Source organism: Drosophila persimilis, unplaced genomic scaffold (assembly GCF_003286085.1).
Source record: "Drosophila persimilis strain 14011-0111.01,24,50 unplaced genomic scaffold, DperRS2 tig00000520-arrow-pilon, whole genome shotgun sequence".
Classification (NCBI taxonomy): Eukaryota; Metazoa; Arthropoda; class Insecta; order Diptera; family Drosophilidae; genus Drosophila; species Drosophila persimilis.
In genome coordinates, this window is record NW_020825317.1 from 2,078,127 (window position 1) to 2,099,554 (window position 21,428).

Consider the following 21,428-nt stretch of genomic DNA (forward strand, 5'->3'; position numbering starts at 1 on the left):
ACTCCTGTTAGATCTCACTATAAAACGTATATCTCAAAATTTCGCCCCACCCCCTTCCGCCCACACAAAGGACGAAAATCTGTTGCATCCACAATATTGCACATTCGAGAAAACTAACAACGCAGAATCATAGATAATGACCATATCTATCAGGTTGCTGAATCTGGATCAGATCAGATCATTTTTATAGCCAAAAGGAACAAATCAATTTGCAGTGGCTACGCAGCGCCCGACGTCACGCTCAGACTGATTTTCTGTCTCTTTCGCACACACTCTTTGTCGTGTCGCTTAATATTAGCGCCATCTGCCGGAGGAGAGCCATACTGACTTAGTATCGGGTATAACTGTAGAGTTGCGGTGTCCGCAGCAACTCACAACGTTCCCCCTCGTTTTCTTCTAAATTTTGATTTCAAAAACTCGGAAAAATAATTCTTGAGGTTTTATATTTTTCTTGTATATGTAAATTAATTTGGTGTCGTTTAAGGTATCGTTTTTAAAAAAAATATGGATAAACGGTTAAGGTGCATCCGTTTGACCAAACCTCAAAAAATACAGCTTGAATACTTAATTTGAATCCGATTGAGGTTCACTTATCAGCTTTTGAAAATTGCAAAGTTCAATAAAATGCAATCTTGATTCAGTGTGATATCACAGGAGTCTGTATACAATATTTCGTTGCTCTAGCTCTCATTGTCTTTGAGATCTATGCGCTAACTTTTAGCGAAAGTCAAAGCAGATCTCGAAACGTATGTGTTAGAGAAAGACAGAGCGAGAAACAATGAAATTATTTTCTTTATTCCAGCTATAATAATGATACGATATGGTTCAGATTCTGCCGTCTACAAGACGGACGGACGTACGGGCAGACAGACAGACATGGCTCTATCGACTTGGCGATTGATGCTGATCAAGAATATTTACACCTTATGGGGTCGGAAACGCTTCCATCTGGGTGTTACACACATCCATTTTCCGCACAAATCGAATATACCCCTATACTCTTTTTGGGTATCAGTTATAAAGATTACTAATAGACTACCACCACGTTTAGGAAATAAAATCTCAAACACCCCAAAAATGTTAATTTTTCATGCATGAAGTGCCATTTTTAGGACGTAATTTCAATGATAAAGGAATCTTCCAAAACTATCCAGTCCCAGCAGATGCGAACAGCGGTAGATGCTTCGTTGCATTCTGCAACTATTGCATAACATTTATTAAAAACTACGCCGACTATTTACGGCACATAACACGATTATGTAGAAAGAATGTTCTCTTCGAATTGCCAGCTTAATGCCAAATGCATTCCAACATCTTAAAGATTAATTAAAAACTAATTAATCCTCTATTATTATACTTTCAGCAAAGAATAATAATGATGCAAGCAAGCAAGCGTGTTGAGCATCATTCACTCAAACACGAAACGGACTCCAGCATCTAGTTCAAACGCATCCCGATCATTTTCGAAAGCTTAAATTAATACGAGTACAACTGAGCAAAAACTAGAAGCTATTCATTGGGCTATTAGACATGTTCAACCATATATGTATTTATTATACCCGATACTCAAAATGAGTATTGGGGTATATTAGATTTGTGGTAAAAGTGTATGTGTGTAACGTCCAGAAGGAATCGTTTCCGACCCCATAAAGTATATATATTCTTGATCAGCATCAATAGCCGAGTCGATTGAGCCATGTCTGTCTGTCCGTCTGTCCGTCTGTCCGTCCGTCCGTCTGTCCGTCTGTCCGTCCCCTTCAGCGCCTAATGCTCAAAGACTATAAGAGCTAGAGCAACGATGTTTTGGATCCAGACTTCTGTGATATGTCACTGCTACAAAAATATTTCAAAACTTTGCCCCGCCCACTTCCGCCCCCACAAAGGGCGAAAATCTGTGGCATCCACAATTTTAAAGATACGAGAAAACCAAAAACGCAGAATCGTAGAGAATGACGATATCTTTTAGACTGCGGAATCTGAATTGGATCGTATTATTATTATAGCCAGCATCAAGAAAACAATTTCATTTTTTCTCGCCCTGTCTCTCTCTAACACACACGTAGCATAGGCGGCTTTGCTTAGAGTAAAACATTAGCGCCTAGATCTCAGAGACTATAAAAGCTAGTGCAACCAAATTTGGTATCCACACTCCTAATATATCGGACCGAGACGAGTTTGTTTCAAAATTTCGCCACACCCCCTTCCACCCCCGCAAAGGATGCAGATCTGGGGATATTCATAAATCTCAGAGACTATTAAGGCTAGAGTAACCAAATTTGGTATCCGCACTCCTGTTAGATCTCACTATAAAACGTATATCTCAAAATTTCGCCCCACCCCCTTCCGCCCACACAAAGGACGAAAATCTGTTGCATCCACAATATTGCAGATTTGAGAAAACTAAAAACGCAGAATCATAGATAACGACCATATCTATCAGATTGCTGAATCTGGATCAGATCAGATAATTTTTGTAGCCAAAAGGAACAAATCAATTTGCATTGGCTACGCAGCGCCCGACGTCACGCTCAGACTGATTTTCTGTCTCTCTCGCACGCACTCTTTGTCGTGTCGTTTAATATTAGCGGCGTCTGCCGGAGGAAAGCCATACTGACTTAGTATCGGGTATAACTGTAGAGTTGCGGTGTCCGCAGCAACTCACAACGTTCCCCCTCGTTTTTTAGTTGAAACTGACCACTAACTTACCTTTTTCCAATGGTTAACCTAAGCTCTAAACTAATCAGAATGAGATTGGAATTAGAGGAATATAATTTTACTGTAGAGTACCTAAAGAGCAAAGAAAATTTCGTGGCAGATGTACTGTGACGAATTACAATAAGAGATTTAAAAAAAAATAACTCATAATCATAATGTCAAAACTAAACAAAGCCTGTGCAGGCAAAGAACAAGTAAATTTGCCAAAGAAAACTCTTGTCAACGCTTCTCAGCCCAACGTACACGAAGTCTTTGCAAAAGATGACGTACGAAAAGTAGTTACCTTGCGAATAACAGACTCTAAATGTTTTCTAAAACATGGAAATAAAGGTATAGCAAGAATTGATGTTCGTAATATGTACAGCAATGGAATTATCGATCGAGGATAATTCCAAAGCACATTGGGTCGGACAGCCGAATTGTTGGCATAAACTCAAAAAATTCAGTTAGAGACTGTAAACTAGGTGAAGTTGATTTTATATTAAAACCGAGCTACAGTTTCTTTCATCGAAAATGAATGCAAATGTGTACAAAACTGTCATACAAAAGGCATGCCCACATTTTTGTATTGTTTTTGGAACGAAACCATGGATATACCAGCACACAATGCCGAATATATCGATAATATCGATACTGCTGCCATCTATCTGCTGCACTACAATGCCCCCACTCCTATTGTGGAGTGGATAAGTAAAAAAAAAGGGGAATTGCTAGACTGGCCGCCGTACTCCCCCGACCTAAATAATATAGAAAACTTTTGGGGACCCTGAGACCCTAATTGACGCCATTAAATCAGACTGGGAAGTTTCATCGATCAATATTTTACAAAATTATGACAAGTCCTTAAAAGATCGAATATATGAAGTAATACGAACTTGTCTCAACAGACTCAGTGGATTTCAACGCATGGAAGAGCTATGCATAACTGGCGGGCTACTCACTACTCCAGGGGAAGCCCTGGATACCGTGCTGGACCTCCATCCAGTAGATCTCAAGGGAAAGAAGGTAGCAACACTTTCCGCCCTTAGAATGAGAGAAGTCAAACTGTGGAAACCGTCTACGGTTGGGCACTCGGGAATCCTGACGAGATTCTCGCAGTTACGGGAGAGGACTGATTATTGTATCCTTAGTGATCACCTCTAGACGCCTTTCCAGGTATCAATCCCACCTAGGGAGGACTGGGAGGTGGGCAAACCAGATCCTGTAAATGCGGTCCACTTCAACACTCTTGGCTCACAGTTAGACGGCCGCTTGGGAGGCGAAGTCTTCTGTAGCGAGCTAAACATCAGTCATTGCTTCAGGCTCCCGGATCACTGTAGTGTGTTCCCAGCGGAGGTTGTGGCCATCAAGGAGGCCATTTCTATTGTCTTCAAACTACTTCTAGACACGCACATAGTGTGCGTCTTCTCGGACAGCCAAGCAGCTATTAAAAACTTGTGCTCAATATCGTCGAATTCAATGACTGTACATGACGGCCGGAGGTCTCTGCATGAGATCGCAGAGCAGTTAGATCTCTTCCTTATATAAGTTCCCGGTCACAGGGACATCGAGGGGAACGACGCCGCCGACGAGGGTACCACGATCACTCACGTGCAGGCTTCTCACGCACGAATTGTTCGAGCAAAGTGCAAATAGGAGATGGCAGTAAACCCACTTTTTCTGCCGTTGCCCGGCCCTTGGAAACCGTCTGCGGCTTCTCGGGGCCCCCTTCCTCACGGACATTTCGGACCTGTCTCAAATCAAACCAGGGACCTTGTCCAAATACATCCAACACAATGGGCCTCTTATGTTACCCGGTTTGGAGGTAGTGGTGGTTGTGTGTGTGTGTGTTTCATCCTACCCCATCCCCGGCTACCGCCTTAACCTAACCTAACTTCACTATTATGGAATTAACATTGTTAGGACTATATTCTTATGTACACATATATTTTTAATTACACTTAACTCTGAAGTTGTACAGGATTGTCGATTTTTTGTGCTAGGAATACATATGCTTACGTGGAATCTCAATATCACTATGTTTAGGAACTTCAACATTTTTTGTGTTTTTATCAGTCTTTTTGGTAATTCGATTTGGGTTGTCCGTAGATTAGGACCTTTGCGCGGAGTGTCTTGCATCCAGACATCTTGAAATCTGTGGTATTGATCATGGACTCTACATACTTCTGATCCAGAAGCAGATTCTCCAGGTCCGCCTCATGTCGAATGCAACTCTCCAAATGCTGCGGCTCGAGCGTGTCAAATTGAATAACTTGATTGTCGGGCAACTGCAGCACGGTGGCGAAATGCTCAACAGAAGTTTCGCCAAGAAAGCGATTGATATTGAAAATGTAAACGATGGACAGGCGTTTGAGGTTTACTTTGTGAGTATTTTTGTTTCCGGCGATGTCGCCAAAGCTGCTGACTAGGTCGTTGACCCTTTGCACAATCTCTTGATCCGTGCTGTTCATGTTGTCGACCAGAATGAGATTGCGACCACAGAAGTCCAATTTGGTGAGCACCGAATTCATTCTGACCAAGTCCGAGACATCGCTCTTGGTCAAAGCGTGTACATTTTCCGGCCAGGGGAACAGCTCCCGGAGCAGACGAGCCGTCAAACTCTTGCCCACGCCCGAAGATCCCAGCAGGGAAATTGACTGAAACTGTGGCTTGCTCAAAGACTGCTCCAGCTGGTCGAGAGCAGTTTCTTGGTTCAGCACATGCCGGCGAATATGGCCAAACATTTCGTTTAGCGACAAAGTATGATCACAATAGTTTTGCTTGTTGTGGATGATGGCCTGGTACTGTTTGCTGTAGTTGAGCATAAAATTGCTCACATTCTCTCCGTCATAGTAGCAGCCAAAGCCGCAAATCAAAACCCCAAGCGCGAGCATCACGATGCACCAGCAGGACTGAAACATCCACGTATGATTGGGTGGAGACTGCTGCGCATCATACTTATCATCGGCAATCAATCGACGCACACGGCTGTGGCCCCAATGGCGGTGCGAGCCGAGGGAAGCCTTGCACTGGTGCAAGTCATTTAATCGCCGCTTCGGCAGGCGGTGCTTTGCCTTTTTCCATCCTGCGGTTATTGGGGGCGTCTTGTCTGCTGCCATTGTGAAGACTTCACTTCACTACGGAATCTAAATGGTATAGATTTATATCTGTTGGCTTGTTATTAATTTGTTAATTTAATTTACGCAAAGCTTTGAATCAGTGTTGGATTTATCGATAAAATATTCCCCGTCTGACCATCAGAAATATACCAAAATATACCGTCTCATTTTATATATATACCGTAAATATACTAACGAATTAAAGTTCTGTTATACATATTCCTCGTTTCTGATATTCCGTCGAATATTACCAGCTATATAGCCCAGCTAGCCCAGCCCACATAATTGTATACGCCTAATGAATCAATTTTCTACTTGACTGGCTAATTATTTTTAACACTAGCTTTTACTGGATTTCTGTTCCCTTTGTTCTTAAATATACCTTTGAAAATGAAAATTAATAAATTTATGAAATAAATATACCGTCGGGTCGATTCGATTTGACAGATGCAGTTTTTTACAAGTGTGGCCAGATCAACGTAATGTCATATAGGTTTTTGCGCCAACATTGAGTCAATTGTTATTCCCTTGCTATGAACAAGAAAATAAATTTGCAAATCGAAAAAAAAAATAATATTCTTTAGCGCAACGAACAGAACAACAATTATCAAACACTATTTTTATTTATATTCTACTAGGTTGTGTTTGAAAACGCGATATTTTAAGTCGTTGAAAATAAACTGGTTCCATAGGAACTAGTTCACTTACAATATGTTTACATTTTGTGTGGAAAGCCGATAGCTTCATCACAATGGAAACGTGAGTTATTGAATACAAGAAACAGATAAACTATATAATTATTCAACTCTTTCAGTGTCAATGCTACCTACTCGTACCTAACGAACATGGAGGTGATGCAGGTGCTCCAGAAAATCAAAAGCACCAAAAAGAAGTTTGGAATGCGTAACCTGGCCACAGTAACCTATGAGGTATGGTATAAGTACTTACTGTAAATTCCTTATTCTTCGACACCGAAGAGCGTATGGCATTTTTCTTTCAGGCCTTGCAATATCTGGAAGAGTCGCCCTGCAAGACTCAGACACGTGAGTCCATCACAAACTACGTAAAAGACCTAGCAAGCTATCGCCTGAAGTCCCACGAAGTACTCCAAATGGTGAACGATCCGCCAACCAGTCCGCTGCACACGCAATTGGTAAGATGCGGGTATTGAGATGAATATATGCCCCAGCAGCGCTCAAATTTCATTTGCATAATGCAGCTGATTGATGACAACAAAGCTCCGTTGACGGACGAGGAGAATGAGAAAATCATCCAACTGACATACAAGCACTTTTACGGAGTGGAAACAACGCCGCAGCTGCCACAGCAATCCCAAACCCAAACCCAGTCTTCTTCCAAAGAAAAAAAAACAGAGCAAAAGCAACCGGCGTCAGCACCGGCAGATGGGCAAACCGAGCAGCAGAAGAAATAGCATTTAAGTAATTTAACGTTTAATATTTTATTGTAGCGTATAAAAGAAGACAAAAATATGTGCTGCTTGCTAGTGAAACTTTATGGCGCTTAACGCTTTTGATCGCCAAGGTCCTCTATGGCGTCCTCGTCGATTTCCGACCACTTATCGGGTATGACGTCAAACAGCTCGTCCTTGACATCGCCCTGGATGACGATTTCATCGTCGCCAGTGACTGACGAGCCGCACGCGAATTTGGTGCCAAAGAATTTTGCAGCCACTTTGAGATCAATATCTGTAAGAAATTACGAAAATAAACAAAATAAGGATATGCAGTAAAAACATTAAATAAGGGAATCAAGAAAGGACTGACCAAAGGTACTGAGGCCGGTGACTACAGTCACAGACTTCTTTTTGCCGCGGGCAGCTCGGGACACACAGATGCGCTTGGGGACATCCTCCTTTTTCTTGACACGCAGCAGTCCCTTGCCCCCGCGCTTCTGGCGCTTTTTGTCATCGTCAGTGCCGTCGGCAGCAGCCTGCTCTTCCTCGATCTTAAGGCGCTCAAAGTCATCGGGCATATTACGCTCCAGCCATTCCTTGCACTTTTCATATTCCGGATAGTATTCGCAATACTGTAAATATCATCGAATCTAACATATGAATAAAATTTCCGGCCTAAAATGTATTGAATCCTACCTCGATGGGCATGGTGCAGTGGCCGCAGTACTTCATCACGATGGGATAGGTGACGCCTTCGCGGATGCCCACCTTAAGACGTTCGGCGACATTTGTACTCACGCTAATGTTTTCGTTTGTCATTTTGCTTAATTTTGCTAAATAATAGCGATATACCCAATTTGAGACGAATTTCTGCACAGTGAAATATTTTGCAGCACTGGCCACTGAACACGCGTTTTGCAGCACAGCACAACACAGCACTGATGATTTGAAAACTATACTATCGATAATGGTTAGCATCTGTTTGCACTAACGCCTTCCCTTCTGACCCAGGGCTACGCTACCAGATATTCTAATATAAATGTTTCTCGGCTCGTCGAATGAGAAGAGGACAACAAAATCTTTGCCCAAAAATGTGGAGATAGCGGTGAACCAGCGGTAAGAATGCACTCCCACACGAATGACGCTGCTGGCACGAGCAGTGCCGGTAGCACAGAGGGCAAAATACGGTGCATATTTCTAAGCGAATTCCATGCCACAGCTGGCTGCAAGATAAGCTGCCAAGTGAGTACGTTCAATCCTTTCATCAACCAGCTTTCGTACAAACCTTGTTTGGCCCCGCAGGTGCCTGATAACTACATCTCCAAGGATGTCTTCGATGCCATCAACGTGTACATCATTCCCAAGCAGCACTTGCAGCGCTGCATCTTGACCGTGAACGCCATGGACGTGAAGATTGTTGGCTATCCGGTGGGCATACAGGATCAGCAGAAGTACGCCCGTAATGCCTTTCTATTCAACCTGTGCTTCGTCTGCGATTCGCGGGCCCGGTCTGTGCAATATGAGCCCGTAGTGAAGAAGCTATCGGAGTACCTTATCATGATGGAGGAGGAATCGTGTTTTCTGTCGCGCGAGGACGACAAGCGGAGATTGCAGAATATCTTCCAGACCGTGCTTAGGGACCTGAACGAGCGCAAGGTGGCCACCATTGTGGAGGGCGACAATACGATTTATCTGAAGATTGTGATGCACAAGCCGGATCCTCCTGCGGTCAAGGATCACATGGTGCCTTTGTTGCTAGCTAATCTGCGTGACACGCCGATAGAAAATTGGGACCTAACCACGCAGCAGGTTAGCCAATGAAATATAATTTTGACACATTTTTAAAGTTCTTCACTTATACCTCCATCTCCCTCTTATCCAGATATTGCCCTATATCAATGGAATCAATCATGTAGCGCGCATCGCCGCCGAGGCGGACGTGGAAACGGATTTGGTCAAATCATGCATACAGAATCTGGTCTACTACGGTGTGGTTCAACTGCTGCCCATCCTCAAATACAGCAACGTGTACATGACCCAGAACCTAAAACACCTAATCCAGAGTGCATCGCTGAGCAACGCTTGTCGCAAGTACGTGGCGCTCAAACCCGACAAAACTCTGCCCAGCGTACAGCGCATCTTCCAGTTCTATGCTTCGATGACGCACGGCGTGACATTGAGAGCCATTTGCCAGCGCTTGTGTCCCCAGCATCACAACATCGATGAGCGTAAGATGGTCATCTTTGGGCTGCAGCACAAGTTCATCCGATGCATCCACAAGTATCCGGTGTTCACGGGATCGGTGCCATCCGGACGCCAGAAGATGTACACGGGCCTCATCAGCTTCGACGAGATCTGCTGCAAGACGGGCCTTTCACCCTGCACCATTGAGCGGGATATTGAGAAAGACACAAATGTGACTGTGATTTGGAAGTAAACTTTAATGCTGATGCTAAGCTAAATGCATTGCGTAGTTTGTAAACACAGATTGTTACGTTTCCAATTGATTTTTATATACATGAAATATTTATTATTTGCCATAAATGCCTCAACATAAACATTTCAGCTCCGTCATTTCTAAATAGGGCACATGTCTAGCTATTTATCACAATCGTTTGGGGCTGTAAAAAGACAACGGGCTGTATTACTTGACGCCGGACAGAGAAGCGTCCTGCAAGGCCTGCGCCACACAAGCATCCTCAGAAGCCATTCCTGAAAACAGAGTTCAGAGCTGTACGGATATATTATGAACACTACGGACTTCACTTCTTACGAACCCATGGACTGGAAAATGGTGATGTCTGACGCTTCGGGATAATGCCCACTGTTGATGACTGATCCCAACTCGGCGGTAATAGGCGCGGGAAGGCCAATCAACTCGCTTTCGGCATTGGCAAAGCAATCTACATAGACCTGGGCACGTTCGTATATATTTGTCGCCACCTCCGAGTAGTGGATTTCGCCTGCGCCCACAGCTGCATGGAAAAAAGGCAAAGCAAATGCGCTATAAACGAAAGGAAGTCAGTGCTTGAAATGCTGGACAAACCATTAATGTGGACAGATCCCTCTTCGCGCAGATCTGATGCGAAGATCAGCGGCTCCGTCGAGTAAGTGGCAATGCAAATGACATCGGCGCTTTTCACAGCCTGTTCTGGATTGCTGCATACACTTATTTTTGTCTGTCCCGCGCATCCCAGCTCCTGCTTCATCTGCTCGGCTAGCTCAAAGGCCCTGGCAGTGCTGCGATTAAATAGATTCAATTGCTTCACTTTGAACATGGAACAAAATGCCGATGCGTGCATTTTTCCCTGTACTCCGCAACCAATTATAGCAACCGTTATCTCCCGCTCGTGCTCGGCGCTAGGGCCAAAACGACGAAAATAGAGGTACTTGGTTGCCACTATTGAGGCAGCCACTGTGCGCCAGGTAGTTACATCTGTGCCAGCCATAATAGCAGTCAGCTCTCCAGTCTGAATGCTGAAGAGTAAGATGTTTGCATTTATGCTGGGCAGCGGCGGTTCTTGTTGAGGATTAGAACTGAACGATGAAACCACCTTGCAGGCCAATGTCGAGCGTGTAACGTTGGCCGCATCCCCAACATAGCAATCCGAGGGCAGCGTGAAGTTGCCCACAAAGGCGGGCATCGTGAACAAGAATTGGCCCGGATCCTTGCACGCGGTGATGCTCCTCTTTGGCTGGTTCACATAGGCCGCATTAGGAGGACGGTTCTGTGAAGACACAACTGCCTTCAATGCTGACTCTACTGCTTCGTTGACAAGCGGCCAGGTGAGGAGACGTCGGACTGTCTCCGCACTATAATATAATGGCGCCGTCTCATTGTTCATTGTAAAAGTGAATTATTATGCACTACACCGATCTGTAAATGATTTTCCGACTGTGTGACTTGCAAGTTGCAATAATATAATCATAATAAATAATGAGTTGCTGCTGCGACCGCAACTCTACATTTATGCCTGATACTTAGTCAATATGGTTCTTCTCCGGCAGACACCGCGTAACATTGAGCGACAAAAAGTGAATGCGAGAGAGACAGAAAATCAGCCTGAACGTGTCGTCGGGCGCTGCGTAGCGACCGAAAATTGATATGTTACTTTTGGCTATAATAATAATTCGATCTGATCAAGATTCGGCAATCTGGTCATTCTTTATGATTTTAATTTTCCCGTATCTTTAAAATTGTGGATGCCACAGATTTTCGTTCTTTGTGAGGGCGGAAGGAGCTGGGGCGAAGTTTTGAAATACACTTGTACAGGTTCGATACCATAGGAGTGTAGATACTAAATTTGGTTGCTCTAGCTCTTATAGTCTCTGAGATCTAGGCGCTCACATTTTGCGATAGGCAAAGCCGACCATGAAACGTGTGTGTTAGAGAAGGACAGAGCGAGAGAGAATAAAATTGTTTTCATCATTCTGGCTATATTAATGATACGATCTAGTTCAGATTCTACAGTCTAGAAAAAATATTTGTTTTCTGCGATTCTGCACTTTTGGTTTTCTTATATCTTTCAAATTGGGTATGCCACAGATTTTCGTCCTTTGTGGGTGGGCAAAGGGGCGTGGCGAAGTTTTGAAATACACTTGTAACAGTGACATATCACAGATATCTGGATACGCATACGGACGGACGGATATACCAAAATGTACGGTCTCATTTTCAAAATATACCATAAATATACCTTCATTTAAACACATTGATTTTTGTGTTTTTTTTTTATTTTTTAGTATCAACAAAAAATTCGAGTGAAACAGCTGCTCACATATCGATATTTTCTATCGCACTTCTGCGGCCTCTCTTCACCATAGAGAGTTGGCGGGAGATTCGAAATGAAAAACCTGAAAATTATTAAGTTGCTATAGAAATAGAAAACTGAGTATATGTACAGAAGAGGCTGCTTACATATTTTGGGCAAAGTTAGACTAAGCAAACTTTACTTATAAAAATATACAAACTAGTTACATAAGTATATGAAGATATACAATACAGTAGTTGCCTACGGTTCGATACTTTTCAATAAGTATTATATCGATAACTTGGTTGGCGGTATTTCAAAATGAAATCCATCCAACTATTTTGTACGCATGGCACATGGCACACATTCGGAAAATGTGTTATGATAATAAAAACCAATTTTAACGGTTGCATATTTTATCATTTGACATTTTCCCATTCTTCGGAGCGCTCTCGCCTGACGAGAAAGCATTTTCACCGCACGCGAAGGGCAAAACCGCAGAAAAAGGAAAATCATTTGTTGTACGGTTGTGCACAGCTTCTGTCACTGCCTTATCTCTTTGACAGAAACAATTCTCGCCACTTCAATTCACGGCCGCAACATTTCGTCTCTCAGCATGAAACTGAGCCACCACCACCTACTTATACCACCGTCACCACATGGAAAACACGAAAGTGAAACCCCTGTAGATGTTGGGTGCACTTTTCCGCAGCTGCAAGCTGATAGGAAAATTAATTTATGCACCGCCATTGTCTTGTCTGCTCTTTTTCCCAGCTGCTAATTCAAATTTTGACATAATTTTATTTGCTATTCGGTTTTCTTCTTCAGCTTGCTTTCTCATTTTTGTCCCTTAAGCCAAGAGGCTTAAATTTCACTTGACTTGACCTTTGTTGCGGTTGTTCGGTTGGTTGGCATGGTTGTCATGGTTAGGGTTAGGTCCAAGTACCAAGTACCAAGTACCAGTGCCATTTTCAGTTGTATAAAGTTTTGTTGTGGTTTAGCGGCCTTGGGACCGTGCAATTGGTCGCTGATTTATATTGGCACAAAGGTGCAACAAATCAAAGTCAAACCCCAGTTGCCGTCGCTGACTCATGGGCTACCGGCTCCTGCTTCTTCGACCTGTTGGCTCTACTCCTGGGTCCCATGCTGGAGCAGCACCAGTCGCAACCAACAGTCGCAGCCGCCAATTCGAAGTGTTCTGACCTTGTTGCTGGGTAAGTGGCTAGCCATAAATTTTGGTTTTGCGCAAAACCAAAAAACGCCAAAAGAACGCCCCGATTTGATTGCGATTACAATTCTAAATCTACGTCCAAAAAGTGAAGTGTCACCAAAACATTGAATACTTTTTCAAGCAACATGGCAAGCGCCAAAATTGAATGAAAAAAAAATCTTTTCTTACCCCGCACTATGGTTCAACGTCCTGTTATCCGGTATAAGTTCCAAAAATGTACACTTTTCACAGGCAAGGATTGAATATACATACATACAATACATAAACTGGAATACGGAATACTGGAATACACCCTCAGCTCCCCTGTAACCATATCTTCGTATCTTCATTTTGTTCAAGATGGATAGTAAAGAAATCCATTTAGAATGTAATCAGAGTCAGCTGTTGAATCCAGCTCGTCATCTTTTTAAAGACGACCAAATCTGCAATCCGTGATTAAGATTTTTCTTCTCAAAGTTCTTCTGAACAATACGCAATAAACACCTGTGGTAAGCAGTACAAAGTGGTGGGACAGTGTTTTAAATAAATGTGAAATAAGTATTATTATTATTATTATCAGCTGACTTCATTGTTGGATTAGCTGCTCAACGCCAAAAACTGCCTGAATTTATTTAGAAGGGTTATAGAAGCTTATAGTAGCTTAATTTCAAGCCGCCTGCCTTCTGCTCCTGCTAACTACAGTATATATTAATGAATTGATGGAAACCAAAGAAAGTGCAAAGACCTCTCAGATAGGTAGAATAGCTAGTAGGAGATTAGGAGATTAGTGGGAAAATAATATGCACTACTTCTTCAATGATTTCAGTGTATAAATAAAAATCAGCACAATTTTGTATTACCGCTACAAACGCCAACTTTTCGCTAATTATCGCTCAGAATAGTCAGTAGAATATGCATCTATATTATTGCCAAAGGACCTTTCTTTGCACTAAAATAATAAGTCTTCAATAAATTGGGAGTAGACAGAAAGTTATCTTAAGTTAATGATCGAAAACAATTTCAAAGATCACATACATACATACATGCGCAATTGCATGCGAGCTCGCTAAAATTTTTTTGAAAAAAAGTCCCATCCGAGGCTGATATATCAAAATAAAACCACAAAACAGTGCGTGTTCTTTTCTTGACAGATTATGGATGTACCCTGGACGTCAAGGGTATAAAAACTTCGCTGATCGGAAACAAATTTTCTTCATCTAATTTGCTTTTATTTTTGTTGCTTTTGTTTTTGGAGTTTTGTTTTCAAGCTGCTGCTGAATAGCCAAACAATTTTGTTATTTATGCCATTTTAGCTGGGGGCTTTTGAAATTGTGAATGCAAGTGTAACTGTAACTGTAAACCGTAAACTGTAAACTGTAAACTGTAAATGTAAATGCAAGTGTAACTGTAGCTCCTCTACACACACACGCACACACCCTCTGAAAAACAGAACGTTGCGAGGTTACCACACCTTTTTGTCGCGTAGAGCATTGGCTTTGGTCGATTTTTTTCCTTTATTTTTGCAGTATCTGTTTTTGTTTTAATGCGCGCCCGCACACTTTGTAAACACAGACACACATACACAGATATACATAGATAGAAAAAGGAAAGTTGGCAACGCGAAAAACTCGGCTCAGAGCTGAAGTTTTGTAGATCAATCTTGGCTTACTGGTGCTGCTAGCCGCCGGCGGCGACGTCGTCGTCGTCGCTCACTAAAATGTTGTTTGTCCTTGGAGAATGTGGCAAAAAGATAGGAAAAAACTGTAAAACTATAATATACATATGCGAACTGTTACCGTTCATACATATCTGAAGTCGATTATAATTGTGCCGTTATGTTTAGCGTTGGCGCCGCACCCAACGGACTTCAGCACACCGCACCACCGCACCTCCGCACCATCGCACCACCTTGCCACCCGCTCCACCAATTAGATTCGATCGGACCAGTATTTTTTTCGTCATTGTAGTCGGAGTCATTGCAGCCATTACTTTAGTTTTTTCCTTTGTCTAATGATTTCGATTATTGGTTTGATTTTCCTTTTGTGTAGTTTTTCGTTTCAGCCTTAGTTTCTGTTCATTGCAACTTCCGTCTTTGTACTTGTGTATCATTGGGCCTAAATTATAGAATACAAATGTTAAACAGAAGGCAATTCAGGTGGAATTTTTTAATTTGAGGAAGTCTCAGAAGGTGAGAGTATAAAAATTGCCACAAAAGAATCAGCTGTGAAATTTTTTCCCTTTTTTCATAAGTGACAAATATTTTACTAAAATTTATTATTATTATTATTAGAAATAATGCTTGAATGTACATGTGTACATTTTCTTAAAACTTGAATATAAAATGGTCCTTTAACTTCCATTAAAAAATTCTAAATTTATTTCGGACATCTTCTATCATAATTCTATTCAAAAGAACAATTTCAAAATAAAAATATTTCATGAATTACCTATATAGAGCCTCCAGTCTTGATCGAAGCCGCAAAAACTAGTATTCAGATATTTGCGAAAATCTCAGACTCTTACACTGGCTTCCAACACCCACTGGCTGGCTAATCCAGAGCCTAATATTTCAGCGGCCTATTATTAGCATATTTTAGGCACACCTTGCCCCGTTCGCTGCCAGTCTCGTTTCCATCACGTCCCGATCTTGCCCTGTTCCACTCGCTCCCAGTCGTTCCAGCAGACATTCGGAACGACTGTTTCGCTTGGGTTTTATCGTGCGGCTGGCGCTTGCCTCGCCAATCAGTGTTGAGCTTTCGGCCAGAGCTGACGACCTCCCTCCCAAGCCCAATGCTAAAGCCCGTGCTTGACGAACGCCGGCAGCCCAGCTAACTGAGGAGCCAACACAGAGAAGTGTAGCTCACTGAACGGGTGTGAAGTGCAGTGCCTTATAAAATAAAATTATCAAATATACTCGTGTTTGTATAGTACGTGGGATTACGATTACGATACATCTGGAATGTTTGAGTGAAATTTCCCAATGATCAGTGATTTTTGCCAGAGCCATCGACGGATTGTTACTTTCTCGGCTAATGGTTTTGTAATGAATTGAATTGTTGCTAATCGCAACGATTTTGCTTTCAGAACAATTTTTTTTTCACTTATTTTTTTGGTTATGCAAATTGGCCGTGTTTTTCTTGGTGAATTTTGTATTAATTACTCATATTTTTGTTGTTCTCGCGCACAGACGGGAAAAATAATATATACTCGTGTATATCTATAAGAACGAGAAACACATTTCTTGTATGCAAATTAAATGAGTTGCTTATTGTGCAGTCCGAAGAATCCAAAAGAATATTTTTCGCCCCTTGCAAGTGTACAAAACATACAAAAGTAAAAAGTAATAATAATAATCACAGCAGACTCAGTCCCAAAAAAATTCAAAATTGAACCTGTTCTGTTATAGACCTGCGTTGGAGTGGCGGAGGAATCACGCGGCCGTGGGGACACTTTGAGATTGAGGTAAGCTGATTTATTTTTATTTTGCTTTCATTATATGCACGCCCGTAATATTGCGTTGAAATACGTCTCTGATAAATAATAGCTTATCAAGCCATAGCGAGACTTGTGAACTGAAAGTTATTAGGCGCTTAGCCAGCGAATGACCTGGTTCCACCATTGTTTTACTTATGCATATTAACATCCAACCTAGCTGATCTTCTCTCCGATCACTTTGATGCAGTTCTGCAACGCTGGCCTGGCCTGTGCTGTGCTGTGCTGGGTTGGGCTGACCAGCCTGAAACCCTAAAGACGAAACAGTAAAACACTTCCGATCCCACTGAACCGCAACCATCTAGACGGTCATCTGAGGTTCATTCAGAGCTGAAAGACGACCTTGCCCATGAAAGCACAGAGCTGGCTGGGTAGCCGCTCTGCTCTTTTCTGTGAGGGTCGGTCTTTGGAGGAAGTCCGGTTGAACTAAAGGATGAATCGTAAGTTAACTGTATTGCGGAATCGAGGCAAGGCCAAGGCTGTGACTGAAATTGAAAAAAAAAACAATTATAAGGTACAGAGACGGAACATTCTGCTTGCTATTCTTTGGGAGAACTTTCTGAAATACTGCATGATTTTTTTCATATGTATATACATCTGTATGTATGTAGGTCTCATATATTCTAGATAATCTAGAAATTTATTCAATAAAATTACCTAAAAGAAATAAATTTTATGTTGTATTTTGTCAATCAGACATACAAGGAAATATGTATGTTTGTGTATTTTTAAATCATATAAATCATACATATGTATGTAAATAAATTCTGTAGGAGCAGCAATTCTCACAAGTAATAGGACTAGAACCGTTTTTTTGTCATACGTACGTACATAAGGATAAAACAGGGCACACGCTCAAATACTAAAAGGGAAATCCTTTCTTGATAGGCCAATTTGAACGGGATCTCAGCATCTCAGCAAGTAAATTATTAGCAGCAATCTTGATTGATTCAAAAAGTGTACTCACACCAAAAGTGGAAATTTAGAACAAATATGTTTGCACACAAATATGTGCATATGTATGTACATATGTGCTTGTGGATGTGATTCTGAAGACTCATCTGAAAATAGTAGAGAGACTTTAAAGAAACATACTAGCCCAAGACCAATCAAAACCATCCTGGAATACTGGGATACCTAAAGGAATACAAATCAAACTGTCCGATCGAAATTTTTGAAAATTTTGAAAATTCAACGAATGCAGAATTCAAGGCAACACACCTTTTCACCTATCTCTCAGTGATAAAGGCCCTGGTCAGTTTCCCAACTTGGCTTACAAATTATAGTGCTTACTATGAAAGAGAAAAGGGTCCGAGCCATGACTGCGAGTAGGAAACTTTTGTCTCTGGCCTCTCTGCCTGACTCCGAATCCGACTCCGACTTCAACCCCAGGCCCGGCTCGGAGTCTGGCTGAACAAAATACTAAACAGCTTTTACCTTTGACCCGACCCAGTTTCAGTTCCATATGTCAGAAAAGAACAGCGTCTGTTGGTAGTCACTCTTCGGTCTGAGCTGCTGCCTGCTGGTGTCGAGTTGTCCCATATGCGAAAAAAGCAAATTGCATTCACATTTGGGCCTACGCGCTTCATAGCCCACTCGACCGACTGCTGCCTTTGCCAAGTACTCCCAGACGTCTCCTGCGCACTCCAAGGTGGTTGATATTTTTAAAAATGTTTAAATATAAATATCACATCATTTGATATTTATTCCAAAAAAGATTCTACATTAAATTATACGTATTTAGGTTTCAATCTTTGAATATATCAAATATGAAATGTATGCTTGTTTATGTAAAGAACATTGTGCATAGGGTATAGAGACTTGCATGCTCAATACTCTGCAAACGTTTAGCTGCTCATATAAAGCTATCTGCTCTCTGCTGCTCTCTCCCTCTCTCGAAGATCCAATAGATCGAGAGAGGCGGAGGCTCCGCTCTCTTCGGAGAAGCTCATGCTTGAACGCAAAACTGAGCGAGCTCCCCAGCCATAAGGCGATCGGTACTCTGGAACTGTGGAAATGTGGATTTGCTTTTTGCTGCCCCAATCTTTTTCGGCCGGGAACAAGGAAAAACAGAAATAGTGTCGAATTTTTCTCAGAATTCAGTTGAAGAAATTACTTTAATATGTGATAATGATAATGGTGATAAATCATAAAATAGTTATGTAAATACATACATATGTACATACATACTGGTGTATCAATATTCGATATCTCAATTCCCTATGGAAGATTTGAAGTTGGAAGAAAAAGTTGAGAGTCAGTGTTATGATTATTTTCTTTTCAAAAGCCCGAAATTACGATTTTTATGAGCTATCGGTGTCAATGAACCAAAGGTGTAACGGTACTTGGCACGGCCCACACAGTTCTCTATCTAAATGAGAATTATTTTTCGCGATTTTCAACTTTTGGACTACCAGGAATTTGATCGGTGTGAAACCAGGTGCATCATGTGGTGTGGGACAACATACGTGTAATACATACATATGTATGTATTACGATGACGATGATTTTAAAGGGTGCAGTCGGACATTAACCAACAAATTAGCCACTTTATGTGGACAGAGTTCCATGTGCTGGTGAAAGTGATGGCAAACACTTTGGTTCAAACACATTACCGGTTCACGCTCCTATCCAACCAAATACAAAATGAATGTTTGGTAAGGCCACGGCAAGACTCCTTAGTTCGGAAAACTGGGATTCCATTGTAAATAAATATTTTATGTATGTAAGTGCTTATTGTATTAAACTTCCTGAACGCGCAGCAGTATCCGCGCTCTAACTTTCATATTAATTAATATAAACATTGTCTTCCATGTTTAGGTTAGAGATTGGCTTCGTTCCTGATATCGCCGTTCCGTTTGGTTGGGAGTCTGGGGGTTCTTTTGTTTGGTTCTCCGATTCTTAGATTTATCCGTTTTACTGCTGATGGTTGAGTCCACCAATAAGTTGTAAAGTTGTAAATATGTGCTACATCCGATTATACTATTCCTAAAATCGTGAAAGTTCCTTTGAGGTTCCTCAACTTAAATGAGTTCGGATGAAATGGCTTAATGCGTGTAAACTTAATGGTTATCTTAATGTTTAATACTAGAGTAATAAATTTGGGATTTTCTGTACAATGCATATACAGACATATGAACATACATGCATATACATATGTATGTATGGTGTTTGTCATAAGATATTACATACAATAGTTTGCTTAGTATCTCGCGAGTATCCATTTCTTTTGGCTTTCATCCAGATTATACGGCATGCTGTTCAATTGAAACTTTTGTAAGTTTACTTTCTGTGATTGTTGAGGCAGTTTCTGTTGCTCTTGCTGTTTCTTTTACCCCTTTTGTTGTTTCTGTTTCTGGTTGGCTTTGGCTTTCGTACATTTCGTATATCTGTGTGTCGCTGGCTCACTTTGGCAGCTTTCTTGCATAATAAACAAGATCAGCGCGGCATACAATGTGCAACATTAGGCCAATGTTGGTACGTGGACACTGGAACGACTGAACGGAGTGCAGTGTGGCAGTGTGGCAGTTTGGCTGTGTGGCTGTGTGGCTGTGTGGCTGTGTGGAGTGGGGCATGGGGACAATCACGGACAACGGGCGCTAAGCCGAAAAGACAGCCGAAGCAGTGGCTACTTTTGCTCTCGTTTCGACTGCTTTGTGGCAACTGCGTGAGGCGCATGGGTAACTGGATAGCTTGGACAGCTTCCCGTTCCCGTTCCCGTTCCCATTTCCCCTCTTCCTCTCCCGACCTCTCCCGATCCTCCCGACCTCTCTCTCTCTCTTAGGTCTCTCTCTGCAGGTCTCTTGCCGTGTTCGCTATAAACCTGCTACCACAAAAAAAAAAAACAACAAGAAACCGAAAATAAATCAGTCAGCCCCGCAAAAGTTTGCAAACTTTTTAATCTGTGCTGCTGCAGCGGCTTCCCCAAAAAAGTGTTGTTCCATTTCGGAGATCGGCGAACCCTTTCTGGCATTTGATAGGATCTGCATATGTATGTACGTATGTGCTGGTGTTGGAGCCATAGTAGAACCTCGGTGTGCCGATTAGCGATTTACCTATGGAATAGCCCCATTCGGCATCTGAGCTGATGAGCGCTGCTGCCAGCCGCATCACTAATTCACTGCTGACGGTAGCAAGGGGAAGGGGCACATACACAATTTGCTTCTCTTGTAAATGCGGACGCGTGGCACGAGTCGAGACCAAGTCCCAGGGCAGCCATAATTGCCCCTCACTTCGTTGATGGCGCACTCACACACACTCGCACACCAACATACAAACACTGTGGAAAAGGTTCCATCAATGCAGCATAGCCGGGGACCTCGAGTCAACAGCGACACCAACAACGAGACCGAGACCGAAACAGAGACAGAGACAGAGACAGAGCCAGAAACTCTCGAGCGGTGGCGAGTCCAACTGCAAATTCGTGCCCAGCGATCTGCATTGTTTGGCAAATTTGTAAGCGAAAAGTTATTGCAAACTGTTTTCTTGCGCTATTGCTTACGCTTATGCCCGTGCTCGCACTGGTATCTGACTGAAGCTGGTGCTGTTTCTGTGGCTGCTCCTGTAGCCGCTCGGCTGTGCCCCTCGGCTGCTTTTGCTCCTCTGCCCGCCGACAGCTTCTTGTATATAATTATGCCGAGTGCCTCAAGCCCCGGACACCTTGGCCATGTTTATCTTATGGCAACTGGCGACTGCCAACTGACGACTGCAATGGCCAGTTGTCTATCTCTGCCACATACTCGTTTATG

The 21,428-nt window shown here is 42.3% G+C and overlaps 6 protein-coding genes across 10 annotated transcripts in view; 3 read left to right on the plus strand and 3 right to left on the minus strand.

The window, feature by feature from the left end:
- Positions 1-4,620: 4,620 nt before the first annotated feature.
- Positions 4,621-5,912, minus strand: LOC6602691. Its single transcript, XM_002027682.2, has 2 exons — positions 5,898-5,912; positions 4,621-5,840 (listed from the first exon to the last, which is right to left on the minus strand). Exon 2 carries the CDS (start codon positions 5,811-5,813, stop codon positions 4,767-4,769), a length of 1,047 nt encoding a protein of 348 aa, XP_002027718.1. The 5' UTR covers positions 5,814-5,840; positions 5,898-5,912; the 3' UTR covers positions 4,621-4,766.
- Positions 5,913-6,540: 628 nt separating this feature from the next.
- LOC6602692 (DNA-directed RNA polymerase III subunit RPC9) lies at positions 6,541-7,328 on the plus strand. Its single transcript, XM_002027683.2, has 4 exons — positions 6,541-6,572; positions 6,628-6,742; positions 6,814-6,966; positions 7,033-7,328. Exons 1-4 carry the CDS (start codon positions 6,565-6,567, stop codon positions 7,243-7,245), a joined length of 489 nt encoding a protein of 162 aa, XP_002027719.1. The 5' UTR covers positions 6,541-6,564; the 3' UTR covers positions 7,246-7,328.
- On the minus strand, positions 7,248-8,078 carry LOC6602693 (density-regulated protein homolog). The gene is made up of 3 exons (XM_002027684.2): positions 7,924-8,078; positions 7,598-7,859; positions 7,248-7,519 (listed from the first exon to the last, which is right to left on the minus strand). The coding sequence occupies exons 1-3, from the start codon at positions 8,044-8,046 to the stop codon at positions 7,335-7,337; spliced, it is 570 nt and encodes a 189-aa protein (XP_002027720.1). The 5' UTR covers positions 8,047-8,078; the 3' UTR covers positions 7,248-7,334.
- A 187-nt stretch (positions 8,079-8,265) lies between these two features.
- On the plus strand, positions 8,266-9,679 carry LOC6602694 (GATOR complex protein NPRL2). The gene is made up of 3 exons (XM_002027685.2): positions 8,266-8,469; positions 8,530-9,036; positions 9,110-9,679. Exons 1-3 carry the CDS (start codon positions 8,350-8,352, stop codon positions 9,662-9,664), a joined length of 1,182 nt encoding a protein of 393 aa, XP_002027721.1. The 5' UTR covers positions 8,266-8,349; the 3' UTR covers positions 9,665-9,679.
- A 39-nt stretch (positions 9,680-9,718) lies between these two features.
- LOC6602695 (ketimine reductase mu-crystallin) lies at positions 9,719-11,275 on the minus strand. Of its 2 annotated transcripts, none has more exons than XM_002027686.2 (3): positions 10,274-11,272; positions 10,005-10,202; positions 9,719-9,939 (listed from the first exon to the last, which is right to left on the minus strand). In XM_002027686.2, the coding sequence occupies exons 1-3, from the start codon at positions 11,070-11,072 to the stop codon at positions 9,872-9,874; spliced, it is 1,065 nt and encodes a 354-aa protein (XP_002027722.1). In that variant the 5' UTR covers positions 11,073-11,272; the 3' UTR covers positions 9,719-9,871. The 2 variants fall into 2 exon arrangements, with proteins under 2 accessions (XP_002027722.1, XP_026845816.1); XM_026990015.1 differs by having other exon boundaries at positions 9,859-9,958; positions 10,274-11,275.
- Positions 11,276-15,972: 4,697 nt separating this feature from the next.
- Positions 15,973-21,428, plus strand: part of LOC6602696 (mucin-5AC) — a 40,316-nt gene continuing 34,860 nt past the window's right edge. The window contains exons 1-2 of one of the 4 annotated variants that reach the window (XM_026990171.1): positions 15,973-16,066; positions 16,595-16,650. The gene's annotated coding sequence lies outside the window, so the exon portion shown is untranslated. The other 3 variants (XM_026990169.1, XM_026990170.1, XR_003408945.1) reach the window with 3 other exon arrangements.